The 17,275-nt window shown below is 48.6% G+C and overlaps 1 protein-coding gene across 3 annotated transcripts; it reads left to right on the forward strand.

Annotated features, from left to right (window-relative positions):
- Window positions 1-804: 804 nt before the first annotated feature.
- Window positions 805-16,994, forward strand: LOC123121684 (COP9 signalosome complex subunit 1). 3 transcript variants are annotated; one of them, XM_044541700.1, is made up of 7 exons: window positions 806-1,385; window positions 2,693-3,013; window positions 3,128-3,244; window positions 3,332-3,417; window positions 14,816-14,840; window positions 14,973-15,258; window positions 16,395-16,994. In XM_044541700.1, the coding sequence occupies exons 1-6, from the start codon at window positions 951-953 to the stop codon at window positions 15,012-15,014; spliced, it is 1,026 nt and encodes a 341-aa protein (XP_044397635.1). In that variant the 5' UTR covers window positions 806-950; the 3' UTR covers window positions 15,015-15,258; window positions 16,395-16,994. The 3 variants fall into 3 exon arrangements, with proteins under 3 accessions (XP_044397636.1, XP_044397635.1, XP_044397637.1); XM_044541701.1 differs by lacking the exon at window positions 16,395-16,994 and having other exon boundaries at window positions 805-1,385; window positions 14,816-14,867; window positions 14,973-15,017; XM_044541702.1 differs by lacking the exon at window positions 14,816-14,840.
- The last annotated feature ends 281 nt before the right edge of the window (window positions 16,995-17,275 follow it).

Genomic DNA, 17,275 nt, shown 5'->3' on the forward strand with positions numbered 1-17,275 from the left:
AGTAGATGACTCGTTTCCGGTTTCTTCAAGCTGGCCATAGCGGGAGTAACTTAGCTACTAACATAAGGTGATTTAAAAAAAACTAGTAACATAACGTATCCCAACACAAGTTTTCTTATGTGGTAAAGAGTCAAAGACGAGAGTTGTTTGTGGTAACATAATATGTTATCATAACATAGCGCAACCCAAGGCACAATGATATTTTGCAAAAAAATTTGGTAACTCCCATAATTTCTTGGTAGTGGCTCGGTTCCATGTCTCATTTCATAGGGATGCCCAAAATGACTCTATTTCACTCAATAACATAGAAATTCATACTACTTCCTCCTAGACGTAAATCCGTAACTAGACAAATCTAAGACAAGAATTTTGGGACGGGGAGTAAAGGGCCCACTGATTGGGAGGACAGGTGCCGGCAGATTAGACTACCCACAGTGGGAGTAACATAGGTAGTAACATCATACATATCTAGATAAAATAGATGATGTGGCATGCAATAAATGAAGAAAGAGAGAAGAGTGGTAACATAGCTAGTTACTAGTAGTATGAGTAACATCACACATATCAAGGCAAGATGTGTCTATAGCCTAATAAATAAAGTGTTGCATGTTACCACACATATGTCACTCCCACTATAAAGGTAGTAATATAGACTATGTTACTACTGTATGTTACTACCCATTGTGGCTAGTCTTACAGCGGGTGCGCACGAGGTGAAGTTTGCAGCCCGGTCTCCACTCTCCACCCAAATATTTGCAGCCCGGTCTCCACTCTCCACCCAAATATTCTCCGCTCCCAATTCCAAGCGGCCTCTCCCCCCTCTTCTTTGCTTCCCTCGGCCTCTCCACCTTTCCCCCCGCCCGCTCCCCAGTTCCCACCCCAACATCCACCTCCCTCCCTCCATCCCTCTCTAGCTTCTGCCGCGAACCCTAGGGAGGGTCCCCAACAACATGGACGTCGAGTCCGAGGTCTCGGCGGACGCCGCCGCTGCGGCGACGAACGGGTTGGGTGGCGCGGGGGAGGCTGCCGCTGAGGACGCGGAGGCCGTTGTGGTGACGAACGGCCTGGCTGGCGGTGGGGAGGCCTCCGCCGAGCAGCGCAGCTTGGAGGCGTACGCCGCGCTGTACTCGGGTCGGACCCGCCTGGCGCGCCTCGTGTTCATCGCGCAGAGATGCGGGGTGGAGGCGATCGAGCTCGCGGCGCTGCGGATGGCGTACGACGAGGCCAAGGCGCGCGAGGACACGGCATTCTACCGCGAGGCCGCCCTCAGGATCAACGGCCGCCTCGGCCCTACCCACCTGCTCGACCAGGATTGGGTCGACTCCGTCAATCACCGCGCCGAGCAGCGCAAGGAGAATCTCGAGACCGAACTCGAGGTCTATAAGGTGCGAAAACCCTCCCCCCCCCCCCCCCCCCCCCCAATTAACCTCTAATTCTGGTCGCTTCTCCGAATTTACCACTTGGTTCACATTACTTTCTGCTTTGGATGTGGTTACATTGATCCGTAAGGAATTCGATCCCGTGTCTGCCTACTGCCATGGCGCGAGGATTACTGTATGCGCGAGTAATATGCCTTATTTCTAACTTGGTATCTTGTGGTATGTTCGCTTACTTAGTAGTCTTTGCACGAGCATGATTTTCTATGCTGTGATGAGAGTAAGTCGTGGTTACCTTGCACTTTGTTTGGTAAACATTGATGGAAATGGTTGTTTGATCAGGGTGTGGAGCTGAACTATAGGTTTATCAAGTTATTTGGGTCGATATTGTAAATCAATCATGTAAAATTTCTCTGATTGCAATCCTTTTGCCATCAGGTGATGTTTTCGGAAAGATATTTGTGTACAATTAAACTCTTTACACAAAACAACCATTTATGACTTGTTAGGAGTACACACAGTGATTTTTATTATTAGCAGAAGCTAGGCAAAAACATGATACATGGGGAGATGGGGGCCTTATTAGCAGAAGCAAGGCCTTATTTGGTAATGGTATCCTACTACTATGTGCAAGCATCTTGCAGGAGCATACATTTTTGCTGTGATGAAAAAAGAATAAATCGTGGTTATCCTGCACACTGCTTGGTCTACATTGCTGAAATGATTGCTTGATTAGGGTGCGGTGCAGAAACTGTAGGTGTTATGCAGTCATTTGGGATCATGCATGTTTTCTTTGAGTGCATCCCTTTTCCATTAGGTCTTGGTAGCAACTTCAAAGCATTTACATGAATACAACTATTTGGGAGTACATGGAGTGAATTTTTTTTCTTAGCACAAGCAAAGTAAAAACAAGATATAAGGTGGCGAATGGAACTATTTTCCAGTTTCCTGGGCCATTGTTCTTTTTTGCCTGTGTGGCCACTGACCAGTCTGTTACATATGAACCCAGACATGGCTCACACATATACAAGCTACCACCTGATTTATCTGCAGTTCTTAGAAGACACAAAACCCTGTCTACTTACCTTCACTATATGCTACCTTGTCAGTATTCTGCCTCCTCGTGCCTCTGTGTTTTGGTGGCACACCTTTCCATGCTTTGATGCCTCTATATATGCTGCAAAAGAATCTGTTCTCTGGCATTTGAATTCTGGTTTAGTATATTTGTTTGTGGCTTTGGTGGGTTGATTAGCTATGTTCTATGGTGATGTAATATATGTATCAAACTAGTAACTCTGTCGGTTCTTTAAATGCAGACCTGCCTGCATGGCGAGAGCATCAGAATATGCTATAATGATCTCGGTGACTTCTACTATTCTCATGGCCGCCTTACTGAAGCCTTCAAAAGCTATATCAAGACAGAAGAGTACTTCAGTGCTTCTGAGCATGTAGTGCAGATGTGTATGAAGGCAATACTGATCAGCGTTGAATTAGGTCACAATGTTCGTGTTCTGAATTTTGTAAGTAAAGCACAAGGATGTCAAGATCCACTGAGTCCTATTGCCATTGCTAAGCTGCAAGCAGTTGCAGGATTAGCGCGTCTTGGTAGAAAGGAGTATAAACTTGCCGCCCAAGAGGTTTGTTTTACACTTTTTACTGATTATTGCAATCATGACCATCCCAGCCTCTTTCCTTTCGAGTTCTTCTGTGTTTGCATCTTAATTTTTTGCTGAAACTGTGTTTCCCTCAAGTTTCTGGAGACAGGACCTGAACTAGGAAGCAACTATTCTGAAGTCATAGCGGCACAAGATGTAGCTACATATGGATCTCTTTGTGCACTTGCTTTCTTAAATTACAGTGATATCAAGGTTCACTTACCTCTTCTTCTACAGTGTTATATATCACTCTTTTGGTAGCATGGCACTCAATATATGACTGTTCTTGTATCTGCACAGATGAAAGTTATTGAGAATGCTAAATTTGGATCTTTTCTGAGCCTTTTCCCTGAAATTAGGGGGTTGGTCAATGATTTTTACTACAGGTAAGATTGGTATATTGTTTACTTCTTGTTGTAGGTTTGTGGTTATTTGTTGGCATAATCTTTTTTGCCAATGAGTTCAGTGTCTAACATTTTTAGTTTCTTTTGCAAGTAATGTGTGTGTAACTGTGTATGCTGAGTTGCTAACCATGGATTTTTTTTTCAAACGACCAGTCAAGATAAGTCATGTTGGTAGAACCAGGGATCCTACCGGACCTGCTTCGTAGGTTGTAGGGGAAGGATGGAGGAGGGCGGCGATGAGCGGGCGCGCCGGCGGCTGGGCGCCGTCGCGTAGGAGGAGGATTGCGGCGGCGGCTAGGGTTAGAGGCGGCTAGGGTTCCGGCTCCTCTGGGAGCCGGGCAATAGGGATAATAATATTCTTATTGCTTAATTCCAAAAAGAGTCTTACAGCCTATATTTATAACCTAGATAACTTGCAGAAGAATTAACCTAAGATAACTTGTGGGCTAAGATTGCCCGATGGGCCTAGCTAAACCGGCCATAACACTTCTCCCCGCCTGCACAAACAGCTCGTCCTCGAGCTGTAAGGTGGGGAAGCGCTTGCGGAACTCCTCGAGGCGATCAACCTGCGTCAAACACCTTCTCGACAGCTGGGGCGGCCAGGTCGGCGGCGACGGCGTCCTCCGAAATGTTGTCTGCCACCTCCAGGTAGAAGAGTCGCGGGCAGGCATGGCCGGGCGTGTAGGGCTCGTCGTAGTTGAAGCACAGCCCTTGGCGGCGACGCTCGAGTAGCTCGGTTGAGGTAAGCCGGCGAAACGGGCGCGTCGCGGTCGCGGCGAGGGGTGCCGCAGAAGCCTGCGCAGGCCGACCCTGCGCGGAATCCGGCCCGGGTAGTGACCCAGCGGTCCAAAACGGTGATGCCTGTTGGATGGCCACCACGCGGAGCTCGAACGCGCGGGCGTAGTACATGGCCGACTGGAGATCCTGGGGTCCCTGAAGCTCCACGTCCACGCGGATGTGATCCGGAAGTCCACCGACAAAGAGGTCGGCCTGCTGCTGCGCCGTCACACCCGACGCATGGCATGCCAGGGCCTGGAAATGGTCGGCGTAGTCCTGCACCGTGGAGGTGAAGGGAAGGCGGCCGAGCTCCGCCAGGCGGCTCCCGCGAACCGGAGGCCCATAGCGAAGGAGGCAGAGCTCGCGGAAGCGCTCCCAAGGGGGCATGCTGCCCTCGTCCTGCTCGAGGGCGTAGTACCAGGTCTGGGCTGCACCGCGGAGGTGGTAGGATGCCAGCCAAGTGCGCTCCGACGCGAGCGTGCGCTGGTCACGGAAAAACTGTTCACACTGGTTGAGCCAGTTAAGCGGGTCCTCCATGCCGTCATAAGTGGCGAAGTTGATCTTGGCGAACCGTGGCGGCGTCTGGGTCGGCGCGCCATGGCCGACCGGCTCGGCGGTGCGGAGCAGCGATGATGACGGCGCCCGGTCAACGGTGGGGAGGCCGCCGTAGGCCCCCGCGGAGCTGGACGAGGCCCCAGACTACAGCGTGGGTACCGGTGGGTCCCCGGCCTCTGTGTAAACTGGCAGTGGCGACGTCCCGGTTAGCCAGGCCGGGATCGGGGACGGGGACGGCGGAAACCGAACCTGCTGGATCGGAAGGCCTCCCGGTGTGGACTGGCCCAGTCCGAAGCTGGGCGGCGGCGGCGGGAGCTGGACCGGCGCGGGCCAGTGCGGCCACTGCGGCGCTGGGGCGGGCGCGGGTGGTGCCGCGAGAACCGGCGCGGGCCACTGCGGCCAGGACGGCGCTGGGGCGGGCGGCGGCTGGAGCGACGGATGGGCCCCGGCGATCACCGCGGGTATCGAGTGTTGGGAATCGTAGCATAATTTAAAATTTTCCTACGTTCACCAAGATGCATCTATGGAGTCTACTAGCAACGAGGGGAAAGGAGTGCATCTACATACCCTTATAGATCGCGAGCGGAAGCGTTCCAATGAACGTGGATGACGGAGTCGTACTCGCCGTGATCCAAATCACCGATGACCGAGTGCCGAACGGACGGCACCTCCGCGTTAAACACACGTACGGTGCAGCGACGTCTCCTCCTTCTTGATCCAGCAAGGGGGAAGGAGAGGTTGATGGAGATCCAGCAGCACGACGGCGTGGTGGTGGATGTAGCGGGTCTCCGGCAGGGCTTCGCCGAGCTTCTGCGAGAGAGAAAGAGAGGTGTTGCAGGGGAGGAGGGAGGCGCCCAAGGCTGTAGCTTGCTGCCCTCCCTTCCCCCCTTTATATAGGCCCCCTGGGGGGGCACCGGCCCTAGAGATGAGATCTCATGGGGGGGCGGTGGCCACAAGGGGGGGAAGGGGTTGCCTTGCCCCCCCAAGGCAAGGGGGAACTCCCCCCCCCCCAGGGTTCCCAACCCTAGGCGCATGGGGGGAGGCCCAAGGGGGGTGCCCCGGCCCACTAAGGGCTGGTTCCCTTCCACTTTCAGCCCACGGGGCCCTCCGGGATAGGTGGCCCCACCCGGTGGACCCCCGGGACCCTTCCGGTGGTCCCGGTACAATACCGGTAACCCCCGAAACTTTCCCGGTGGCCGAAACTGGACTTCCTATATATAATTCTTCACCTCCGGACCATTCCGGAACCTCTCGTGACGTCCGGGATCTCATCCGGGACTCCGACCAACTTTCGGGTTTCCGCATACATATATCTCTACAACCCTAGCGTCACCGAACCTTAAGTGTGTAGACCCTACGGGTTCGGGAGACATGCAGACATGACCGAGACGCCTCTCCGGTCAATAACCAACAACGGGATCTGGATACCCATGTTGGCTCCCACATGCTCCACGATGATCTCATCGGATGAACCACGGTGTCGAGGATTCAATCAATCCGTATGCAATTCCCTTTGTCAATCGGTATGTTACTTGCCCGAGATTCGATCGTCGGTATCCCAATACCTTGTTCAATCTCGTTACCGGCAAGTCTCTTTACTCGTACCGCAATGCATGATCCCGTGACTAACGCCTTAGTCACATTGAGCTCATTATGATGATGCATTACCGAGTGGGCCCAGAGATACCTCTCCGTCACACGGAGTGACAAATCCCAGTCTCGATCCGTGCCAACCCAACAGACACTTTCGGAGATACCCGTAGTGCACCTTTATAGTCACCCAGTTACGTTGTGACGTTTGGCACACCCAAAGCACTCCTACGGTATCCGGGAGTTGCACGATCTCATGGTCTAAGGAAAAGATACTTGACATTGGAAAAGCTCTAGCAAACGAAACTACACGATCTTTTATGCTATGCTTAGGATTGGGTCTTGTCCATCACATCATTCTCCTAATGATGTGATCCCGTTATCAATGACATCCAATGTCCATAGTCAGGAAACCATGACTATCTGTTGATCAACGAGCTAGTCAACTAGAGGCTTACTAGGGACACGTTGTGGTCTATGTATTCACACATGTATTACGATTTCCGGATAACACAATTATAGCATGAAAAATAGACAATTATCATGAACAAGGAAATATAATAATAACCATTTATTATTGCCTCTATGGCATATTTCCAACAGTCTCCCACTTGCACTAGAGTCAATAATCTAGTTACATTGTGATGAATCGAACACCCATAGAGTTCTGGTGTTGATCATGTTTTGCTCTAGGGAGAGGTTTAGTCAACGGATCTGCTACATTCAGGTCCGTATGTACTTTACAAATATCTATGTCTCCATTTTGAACACTTTCACGAATGGAGTTGAAGCGACGCTTGATATGCCTGGTCTTCCTGTGAAACCTGGGCTCCTTGGCAAGGGCAATTGCTCCAGTGTTGTCATAGAAGAGAGTCATCGGGCCCGACGCATTGGGAATCACCCCTAGGTCGGTAATGAACTCCTTCATCCAGATTGCTTCTTGCGCTGCCTCTGAGGCTGCCATGTACTCCGCTTCACATGTAGATCCCGCCACGATGCTTTGCTTGCAACTGCACCAGCTTACTGCCCCTCCATTCAAAATATACACGTATCCGGTTTGTGACTTTGAGTCATCCAGATCTGTGTCGAAGCTAGCGTCGACGTAACCCTTTACGATGAGCTCTTCGTCACCTCCATAAACAAGAAACATATCCTTAGTCCTCTTCAGGTACTTCAGGATATTCTTGACCGCTGTCCAGTGTTCCATGCCGGGATTACTTTGGTACCTTCCTACCAAACTTACGGCAAGGTTTACATCAGGTCTGGTACACAGCATGGCATACATAATAGACCCTATGGCCGAGGCATAGGGGATGACGCTCATCTTTTCTCTATCTTCTGCCGTGGTCGGGCATTGAGCCGTGCTCAACTGCACACCTTGCAATACAGGCAAGAACCCCTTCTTGGACTGATCCATATTGAACTTTTTCAATATCTTGTCAAGGTATGTACTCTGTGAAAGACCAATGAGGCGTCTTGATCTATCCCTATAGATCTTGATGCCTAATATATAAGCAGCTTCTCCAAGGTCCTTCATTGAAAAACATTTATTCAAATAGGCCTTTATACTTTTCAAGAATTCTATATCATTTCCCATCAATAATATGTCATCCACATATAATATGAGAAATGCTACAGAGCTCCACTCACTTTTTTGTAAACACAGGCTTCTCCATAAGTCTGTGTGAACCCAAACGCTTTGATCATCTCATCAAAGCGAATGTTCCAACTCCGAGATGCTTGCACCAGCCCATAAATTGAGCGCTGGAGCTTGCATACTTTGTTAGCATTCTTAGGATCGACAAAACCTTCCGGCTGCATCATATACAACTCTTCCTTAAGGAAGCCGTTAAGGAATGCCGTTTTGACATCCATCTGCCATATCTCATAATCATAGTATGCGGCAATTGCTAACATGATTCGGACGGACTTCAGCTTCGCTACGGGTGAGAAAGTCTCATCGTAGTCAACCCCTTGAACTTGTCGATAACCCTTAGCGACAAGTCGAGCTTTGTAGATGGTCACATTACCATCTGCGTCCGTCTTCTTCTTAAAGATCCATTTGTTTTCTATGGCTCGCCGCTCATCGGGCAAGTCAGTCAAAGTCCATACTTTGTTTTCATACATGGATTCTATCTCGGATTTCATGTCTTCTAGCCATTTGTCGAAATCCGGGTCCGCCATCGCTTCTTCATAGTTCGAAGGTTCACCGTTGTCTAACAACATGATTTTCAGGACAGGATTGCCGTACCACTCTGGTGCGGAACGTGTTCTTGTGGACCTACGAAGTTCAGTAACTTGATCCGAAGCTTCATGATCATCATCATTAACTTCCTCCCTAGTCGGTGTAGGCACCACAGGAACATTTTCCCGCGCTGCGCTACTTTCCGGTTCGGAAGGGGTGACTATCACCTCATCAAGTTCCACTTTCCTCCCACTCAATTCTTTCAAGAGAAACTCCTTCTCCAGAAAGGACCCGTTCTTGGCAACGAAGATCTTGCCTTCGGATCTGAGGTCGAAGGTATACCCAATAGTTTCCTTAGGGTATCCTATGAAGACGCATTTTTCCGACTTGGGTTCAAGTTCGAGCTTTTCAGGTTGAAGTTTCTTGACATAAGCATCGCATCCCCAAACTTTTAGAAACGACAGCTTAGGTTTCTTCCCAAACCATAATTCATACGGTGTCGTCTCAACGGATTTCGACGGAGCCCTATTTAAAGTGAATGCGGCAGTCTCTAAAGCATAGCCCCAAAATGAGAGCGGTAAATCGGTAAGAGACATCATAGATCGCACCATATCCAATAGAGTGCGATTACGACGTTTGGACACACCATTTCTCTGAGGTGTTCCAGGCGGCGTGAGTTGTGAAACTATTTCACATTTCCTTAAGTGTGTACCAAATTCGTGACTTAAATATTCTCCACCACGATCTGATCGTAAGAATTTTATTTTCCTGTCACGTTGATTCTCGACTTCACTCTGAAATTCCTTGAACTTTTCAAAGGTTTCAGACTTGTGTTTCATTAGGTAGACATACCCATATCTACTTAAATCATCAGTGAGAGTGAGAACATAACGATATCCTCCGCGAGCCTCAACACTCATTGGACCGCACACATCGGTATGTATGATTTCCAATAAGTTGGTTGCTTGCTCCATTGTTCCGGAGAACGGAGTCTTGGTCATCTTACCCATGAGGCATGGCTCGCACGTGTCAAATGATTCGTAATCAAGAGACTCCAAAAGTCCATCTGCATGGAGCTTCCTCATGCGCTTGACACTAATGTGACCAAGGCGGCAGTGCCACAAGTATGTGGGACTATCGTTATCAACTTTACATCTTTTGGTATTCACACTATGAACATGTGTAACATCACGTTCGAGATTCATCAAAAATAAACCATTGACCAGCGGGGCATGACCATAAAACATATCTCTCAAATAAATAGAACAACCATTATTCTCAGATTTAAATGAGTAGCCATCTCGAATTAAACGAGATCCAGATACAATGTTCATGCTCAAAGCTGGCACTAAATAACAATTATTGAGGTTTAAAACTAATCCCGTAGGTAGATGCAGAGGTAGCGTGCCGACGGCGATCACATCGACCTTGGAACCATTCCCAACGCGCATCGTCACCTCGTCCTTCGCCAGTCTCCGTTTATTCCGTAGTTCCTGTTTTGAGTTACAAATATGAGCAACGGCACCGGTATCAAATACCCAGGAGCTACTACGAGTACTGGTAAGGTACACATCAATTACTTGTATATCACATATACCTTGGGTGTTGCCGGCCTTCTTCTTGTCCGCTAAGTATTTGGGGCAGTTCCGCTTCCAGTGACCACTTCCGTTGCAATAAAAGCACTCAGTCTCGGGCTTGGGTCCATTCCTTGACTTCTTCCCAGTAACTGGTTTACCGGGCGCGGCAACTCCCTTGCCGTCCTTCTTGAAGTTCTTCTTACCCTTGCCCTTCTTGAACTTAGTGGTTTTATTCACCATCAACACTTGATGTTCTTTTCTGATCTCTACCTCAGCTGATTTCAGCATTGAATATACCTCAGGAATGGTCTTTTCCATCCCCTGCATATTGAAGTTCATCACAAAGCTCTTGTAGCTTGGTGGAAGCGACTGGAGGATTCTGTCAACGACCGTGTCATCCGGGAGATTAACTCCCAGCTGAGACAAGCGGTTGTGCAACCCAGACATTCTGAGTATGTGCTCACTAACAGAACTGTTCTCCTCCATTTTACAGCTGAAGAACTTGTCGGAGACATCATATCTCTCGACCCGGGCATGAGCTTGAAAAACCAGTTTCAGCTCCTCGTACATCTCATATGCTCCATGTTTCTCAAAACGCTTTTGGAGACCCGGTTCGAAGCTGTAAAGCATGCCGCACTGAACGAGGGAGTAATCATCAGCACGCTGCTGCCAAGCGTTCATAACGTCTTGTTTCTCAGGGATTGGTGCTTCACCTAGCGGTGCTTCTAAGACATAATCTTTCTTGGCTGCTATGAGGATGATCCTCAGGTTCCGGACCCAGTCCGTATAGTTGCTGCCATCATCTTTCAGCTTGGTTTTCTCTAGGAACGCGTTGAAATTGAGGACAACGTTGGTCATTTGATCTACAATACATAGTGTAAAGATTTTAGACTAAGTTCATGATAATTAAGTTCATTTAATCAAATTATTTAATGAACTTCCACTCAGATAGACATCCCTCTAGTCATCTAAGTGAAACATGATCCGAATTCGACTAGGCCGTGTCCGATCATCACGTGAGACGGACTAGTCAAGATTGGTGAACATCTCCATGTTGATCGTATCTTCTATACGACTCATGCTCGACCTTTCGGTCCTCCGTGTTCCGAGGCCATGTCTGTACATGCTAGGCTCGTCAAGTCAACCTAAGTGTATTGCATGTGTTCCGAGGCCATGTCTGTACATGCTAGGCTCGTCAACACCCGTTGTATTCGAACGTTAGAATCTATCACACCCGATCATCACGTGGTGCTTCGAAACAACGAACCTTTGCAACGGTGCACAGTTAGGGTGAACACTTTCTTGAAATTATTATAAGGGATCATCTTACTTACTACCGTCGTTCTAAGCAAATAAGATGCAAAAACATGATAAACATCACATGCAATCAAATAGTGACATGATATGGCCAATATCATCATGCTCCTTTGATCTCCATCTTCGGGGCACCATGATCATCTTCGTCACCGGCATGACACCATGATCTCCATCATCATGATCTCCATCATTGTGTCTTCATGAAGTCGTCACGCCAACGATTACTTCTACTTGTATGGCTAACGCGTTTAGCAACTAAGTAAAGTAAATTACATGGCGTTATTCAATGACACGCAGGTCATGCAAAATAATAAAGACAACTCCTATGGCTCCTGCCGGTTGTCATACTCATCGACATGCAAGTCGTGATTCCTATTATAAGAATATGATCAATCTCATACATCACATATATTATTCATCACATCTTCTGGCCATATCACATCACATAGCACTTGCTGCAAAAACAAGTTAGACGTCCTCTAATTGTTGTTGCAAGTTTTTTTACGTGGTTTGTAGGTTTCTAGCAAGAACGTTTTCTTACCTACGTATGACCACAACGTGATTTGCCAATTTCTATTTACCCTTCATAAGGACCCTTTTCATCGAATCCGTTCCGACTAAAGTAGGAGAGACAGACACCCGCTAGCCACCTTATGCAACTAGTGCATGTCAGTCGGTGGAACCTCTCTCACGTAAGCGTACGTGTAAGGTCGGTCCGGGCCGCTTCATCCTACAATGCCGCCGAAACAAGAAACGACTAGTAGCGGCAAGAAGAATTGGCAAACTCAACGCCCACAACTGCTTTGTGTTCTACTCGTGCATAGTAACTACGCATAAACCTGGCTCATGATGCCACTGTTGGGAATCGTAGCATAATTTAAAATTTTCCTACGTTCACCAAGATGCATGTATGGAGTCTACTAGCAACGAGGGGAAAGGAGTGCATCTACATACCCTTGTAGATCGCGAGCGGAAGCGTTTCAATGAACGTGGATGACGGAGTCGTACTCGCCGTGATCCAAATCATCGATGACCGAGTGCCGAACGGGCGGCACATCCGCGTTCAACACACGTACGGTGCAGCGACGTCTCCTCCTTCTTGATCCAGCAAGGGGGAAGGAGAGGTTGATGGAGATCCAACAGCACGACGGCGTGGTGGTGGATGTAGCGGGTCTCCGGCAGGGCTTCGCCGAGCTTCTGCGAGAGAGAGAGGTGTTGCAGGGGAGGAGGGAGGCGCCCAAGGTTGTAGGTTGCTGCCCTCCCTCCCCCCCCTTTATATAGGCCCCCTGGGGGGGGGGGGCGCCGACCCTAGAGATGAGATCTCATGGGGGGGGGGGGGCGGCGGCCACAAGGGGGGGAAGGGGTTGCCTTGCCCCCCCAAGGCAAGGGGGAGCTCCCCCCCTAGGGTTCCCAACCCTAGGCGCATGGGGGGAGGCCCAAGGGGGGCGCCCCAGCCCACTAAGGGCTGGTTCCCTTCCACTTTCAGCCCACGGGGCCCTCCGGGATAGGTGGCCCCACCCGGTGGACCCCCGGGACCCTTCCGGTGGTCCCGGTACAATACCGGTAACCCCCGAAACTTTCCCGGTGGCCGAAACTGGACTTCCTATATATAATTCTTCACCTCCGGACCATTCCGGAACCTCTCGTGACGTCCGGGATCTCATCCGGGACTCCGACCAACTTTCGGGTTTCCGCATACATATATCTCTACAACCCTAGCGTCACCGAACCTTAAGTGTGTAGACCCTACGGGTTCGGGAGACATGCAGACATGACCGAGACGCCTCTCCGGTCAATAATCAACAGCGGGATCTGGATACCCATGTTGGCTCCCACATGCTCCACGATGATCTCATCGGATGAACCACGGTGTCGAGGATTCAATCAATCCGTATGCAATTCCCTTTGTCAATCGGTATGTTACTTGCCCGAGATTCGATCGTCGGTATCCCAATACCTTGTTCAATCTCGTTACCGGCAAGTCTCTTTACTCGTACCGCAATGCATGATCCTGTGACTAACGCCTTAGTCACATTGAGCTCATTATGATGATGCATTACCGAGTGGGCCCAGAGATACCTCTCCGTCACACGGAGTGACAAATCCCAGTCTCGATCCGTGCCAACCCAACAGACACTTTCGGAGATACCCGTAGTGCACCTTTATAGTCACCCAGTTACGTTGTGACGTTTGGCACACCCAAAGCACTCCTACGGTATCCGGGAGTTGCACGATCTCATGGTCTAAGGAAAAGATACTTGACATTGGAAAAGCTCTAGCAAACGAAACTACACGATCTTTTATGCTATGCTTAGGATTGGGTCTTGTCCATCACATCATTCTCCTAATGATGTGATCCCGTTATCAATGACATCCAATGTCCATAGTCAGGAAACCATGACTATCTGTTGATCAACGAGCTAGTCAACTAGAGGCTTACTAGGGACACGTTGTGGTCTATGTATTCACACATGTATTACGATTTCCGGACAATACAATTATAGCATGAATAATAGACAATTATCATGAACAAGGAAATATAATAATAACCATTTATTATTGTCTCTATGGCATATTTCCAACATCGAGTACCAGGGCAGGTGCAGCAGTGGCGGGGGCCCGCCGGTGTAGCCCGCCTGGAACGGCAGCAGGGGCGTCCCGCTCGGGCCTGACGCGTTCTAGATCGGCCAGTGCGTCGCCGGGTGGCTGTAGGCGGGGGGCGCAGCCGGCGGGGTGGTGTGCGGGCCGGCCAAGTACAGGGAGATGCCCTGGACGGCCGTCACGAGGTCCCGCAGGGTGCTGGTCATCTCCTCCGGCGTGAAGACGGAGGTTGTCGGCGGCGCGGAAGTGACGGGGGCCGGCAGCGCGGAGGTGATCGGGGCCGGCGGCGTTGGGGACCCGGCAGTGGTCATCGGGGCGGTGGTGATGATGGGAAGCGGCGGCGTGGGTGTTACCAAATTGGTAGAACCAGGGATCCTACCGGACCTGCTCCGTAGGTTGTAGGGGAAGGAGGGAGGAGGTCGGGGCGATGAGCGGGCGCGCCGGCGGCTGGGCGCCGTCGCGTAGGAGGAGGATGGCGGCGGCGGCTAGGGTTAGAGGCGGCTAGGGTTCCGGCTCCTCTGGGAGCCGGGCAATAGGGATAATAATATTCTTATTGCTTAATTCCAAAAAGAGTCTTACAGCCTATATTTATAACCTAAATAACTTGCAGAAGAATTAACCTAAGATAACTTATGGGCTAAGATTGCCCGGTGGGCGCTAAACCGGCCATAACACATGTACTCCCTCCGTTCCAAAATAGATGACCCAACTTTGTACTAAAGTTAGTTGTCATTAATTATTGTTGTTCATACTTCTCTTTGTTCGTATCTTTGAACAGGCAGAGGGGGATCCTCATGTTAATGGTACTGAGGCTGAGCTAAATGCTATGTGTAATCTAATACTTCATCCCAACTTCAATAGTAACTTAGTTGTTTGTATTTTGTTCACAAGCTAATGTTTCTAGAACTAGCATAATTTTACATCTTTATGTACAGATGATGCAGCACTTGTACAATCAACTCAGTACAATTTCGTGAAATCAAAATACTACTTCAGTCTCTTGGGGAGAAAAGCCCAAACTGGGTTTCTCGGTCTCAGGCATGTGCTTTACTCTTAAATGCTGAAATGTTCGTCGCTGATTCTTTTGAAACTGAGGCAAGGGCGATAAGATGGTTGGATGGTCAAATAATAGTGATATCAAACACCAAGTTCAGTATGTTGGAAGGGGAATTCGGCAATTACACGACCACATGTAAGCCCTTAAAAGAGAAGAAGCTCAAGGTATGTTTGGTATCTTGTCTAATTATCTTGTTTCCAGTTTATTGTACTACTCTGCTATGGTGTGTAGTTAGTAATGTGCAGCATAGAATTATCTGTGGTAAGTTTGTAAAGATGAAAATGTTCACACCACCTTTAATTATGATGGCAGACATGGATTAAATTATTCCAAGTTGAATTGTTCCCTGTACAAGTACACTCACTACGCAGTAATCGTGTTGGCTATACAGCTACATGACACTGTTTGACCAACTGAATCAACTTGTTAGAATTTAATTGTAGACTTTAACAAGACAGCTTGTACTATTAAATTGCAGCATTGCCTAGAGTCAACAATGACCAATGACTGCATATGCATATCCTGAAAAAAGCTCTTTTGTAGCTTAACTTTCACATGACAGCTTGTACTATGCAACAATAACTGCATAAGTATATTTCTTGAAAAAAGAACTCTGTAAGTATCAACAACGACTCTTTTTGTAAACATTGAGAACCTGACAGCTAATAAAGCTTGGTATCCCTGAAGTTCTTGAAGCAACTATGTTGCACAAGATGTTTCCTTCGGATGATATTTTCAGTATTATTCTGCAATACAACTTGCATAACTTGAATGTTGTTGTTTATTGTAATAACATGGAGCCTCCCATGGAGCTTAATTTTCGCTTCCTAGCATGGTGATTAAAAAACTGTATAAACCAGACCATTCTATATTTCCCTCCCTCTTAACGAAATCGGCAGAGCTCCTGCCTTTCAAGTCAAAAAATGATGACAGTTCATGGTTGTAACTTTGCAAATATTCTTGTTTTCTGAACTAAGGTTTATGGTTAACTTCTTTCTAGTTTATTGTACTACTATGATGTAGTGCGTAATTAATAATGTGTGGAACTGTGGACCGATATGTGGAATGTGGTAACTGGTAACCATAGTTTACTAGGGCAGTAACAAGAGAGCGTACTTTTCATGTTGACAAGCTTTGCTTCCTACCACGATGATAAAGGACAGTATAATGACGATGACCTTTGGCAGTTGCAATTTTCACATAATCTGGCTCGATCTGTCACTATTCATGCCTTCACATCTCCCTTTAGCACACTGTTTCTGTTTGTATTGAACCGAGCCTGGTATATATCTTTTTGCAGTGCAAGGAAGATTCAACAATTGATCGGTTTGAAATGCGAGGCGATATCTGGGCAAGGAGAAGGACATGCCTGCGGGATAACTCTGCCTTTCACTTGATCCAGTGGAGGAGGACAGCGGGGCTTCGGCGAGTACAAGTGCAGCAGCCACGGGAAGCCTCATCGCAGAATGACAGCAACACGCTCCTTAAGGAACTGCATGTCACGATGAAGAGTCTCCTCGAAGAATTGAAAGTCAACACCAAGGCAGCGACGGAGTCAAGCCAGCTTATCGCCAAATCTTGTCAAGAAGTTATCGAGGCCTGCAAGATCTCTGCGACCAGCACGGGGACCGGTATAGTGAACTGAGGAACCGCATGTAGATGAGTAGCCGTGACTTTACATGTAGATGAGTAGCAGCTGTGTGGTTGCTAGGGAACAAGTTCTATACATTGTTGCTTCGGTTGTAGAGCAACACGTTGTATACGTTGTCACTACAGGGGATGATGTAGTCGATAACTCCGAATTGTGCGCGGGCTCACTTGATCTCGTTGCCGCAGCATTCAATTGATTGTAGATCTGGGAGAGAGCACTGATATATACTGATTCGTATTGAATCTCTTATCTCCATGTGTTTACAAACTGCGACTCTGCGATCATTGAACTACAAGCCGAGAACAACCGCAAAAGCTCTGAGATCTTGGCACGGTCCAAACCACTCTGATCTGCGGCTGAGGGGAACAATCATTGCGGAGCTCATTTTCAGGCTGGACATTGCCGGTGACGCGAGAACTTTATCACAGGCAGGGATCAGTCTCAGAGGCTTGCTGAAGATGCAAAGTCTGGGAATTGCTGCCACGGAGAGGTCCACGAGGCGGCAAAAGTCTCGTTTCCTGACGTTGAAG

The sequence above is a fragment of the Triticum aestivum genome, chromosome 5D (assembly GCF_018294505.1).
Source record: "Triticum aestivum cultivar Chinese Spring chromosome 5D, IWGSC CS RefSeq v2.1, whole genome shotgun sequence".
NCBI lineage: Eukaryota > Viridiplantae > Streptophyta > Magnoliopsida > Poales > Poaceae > Triticum > Triticum aestivum.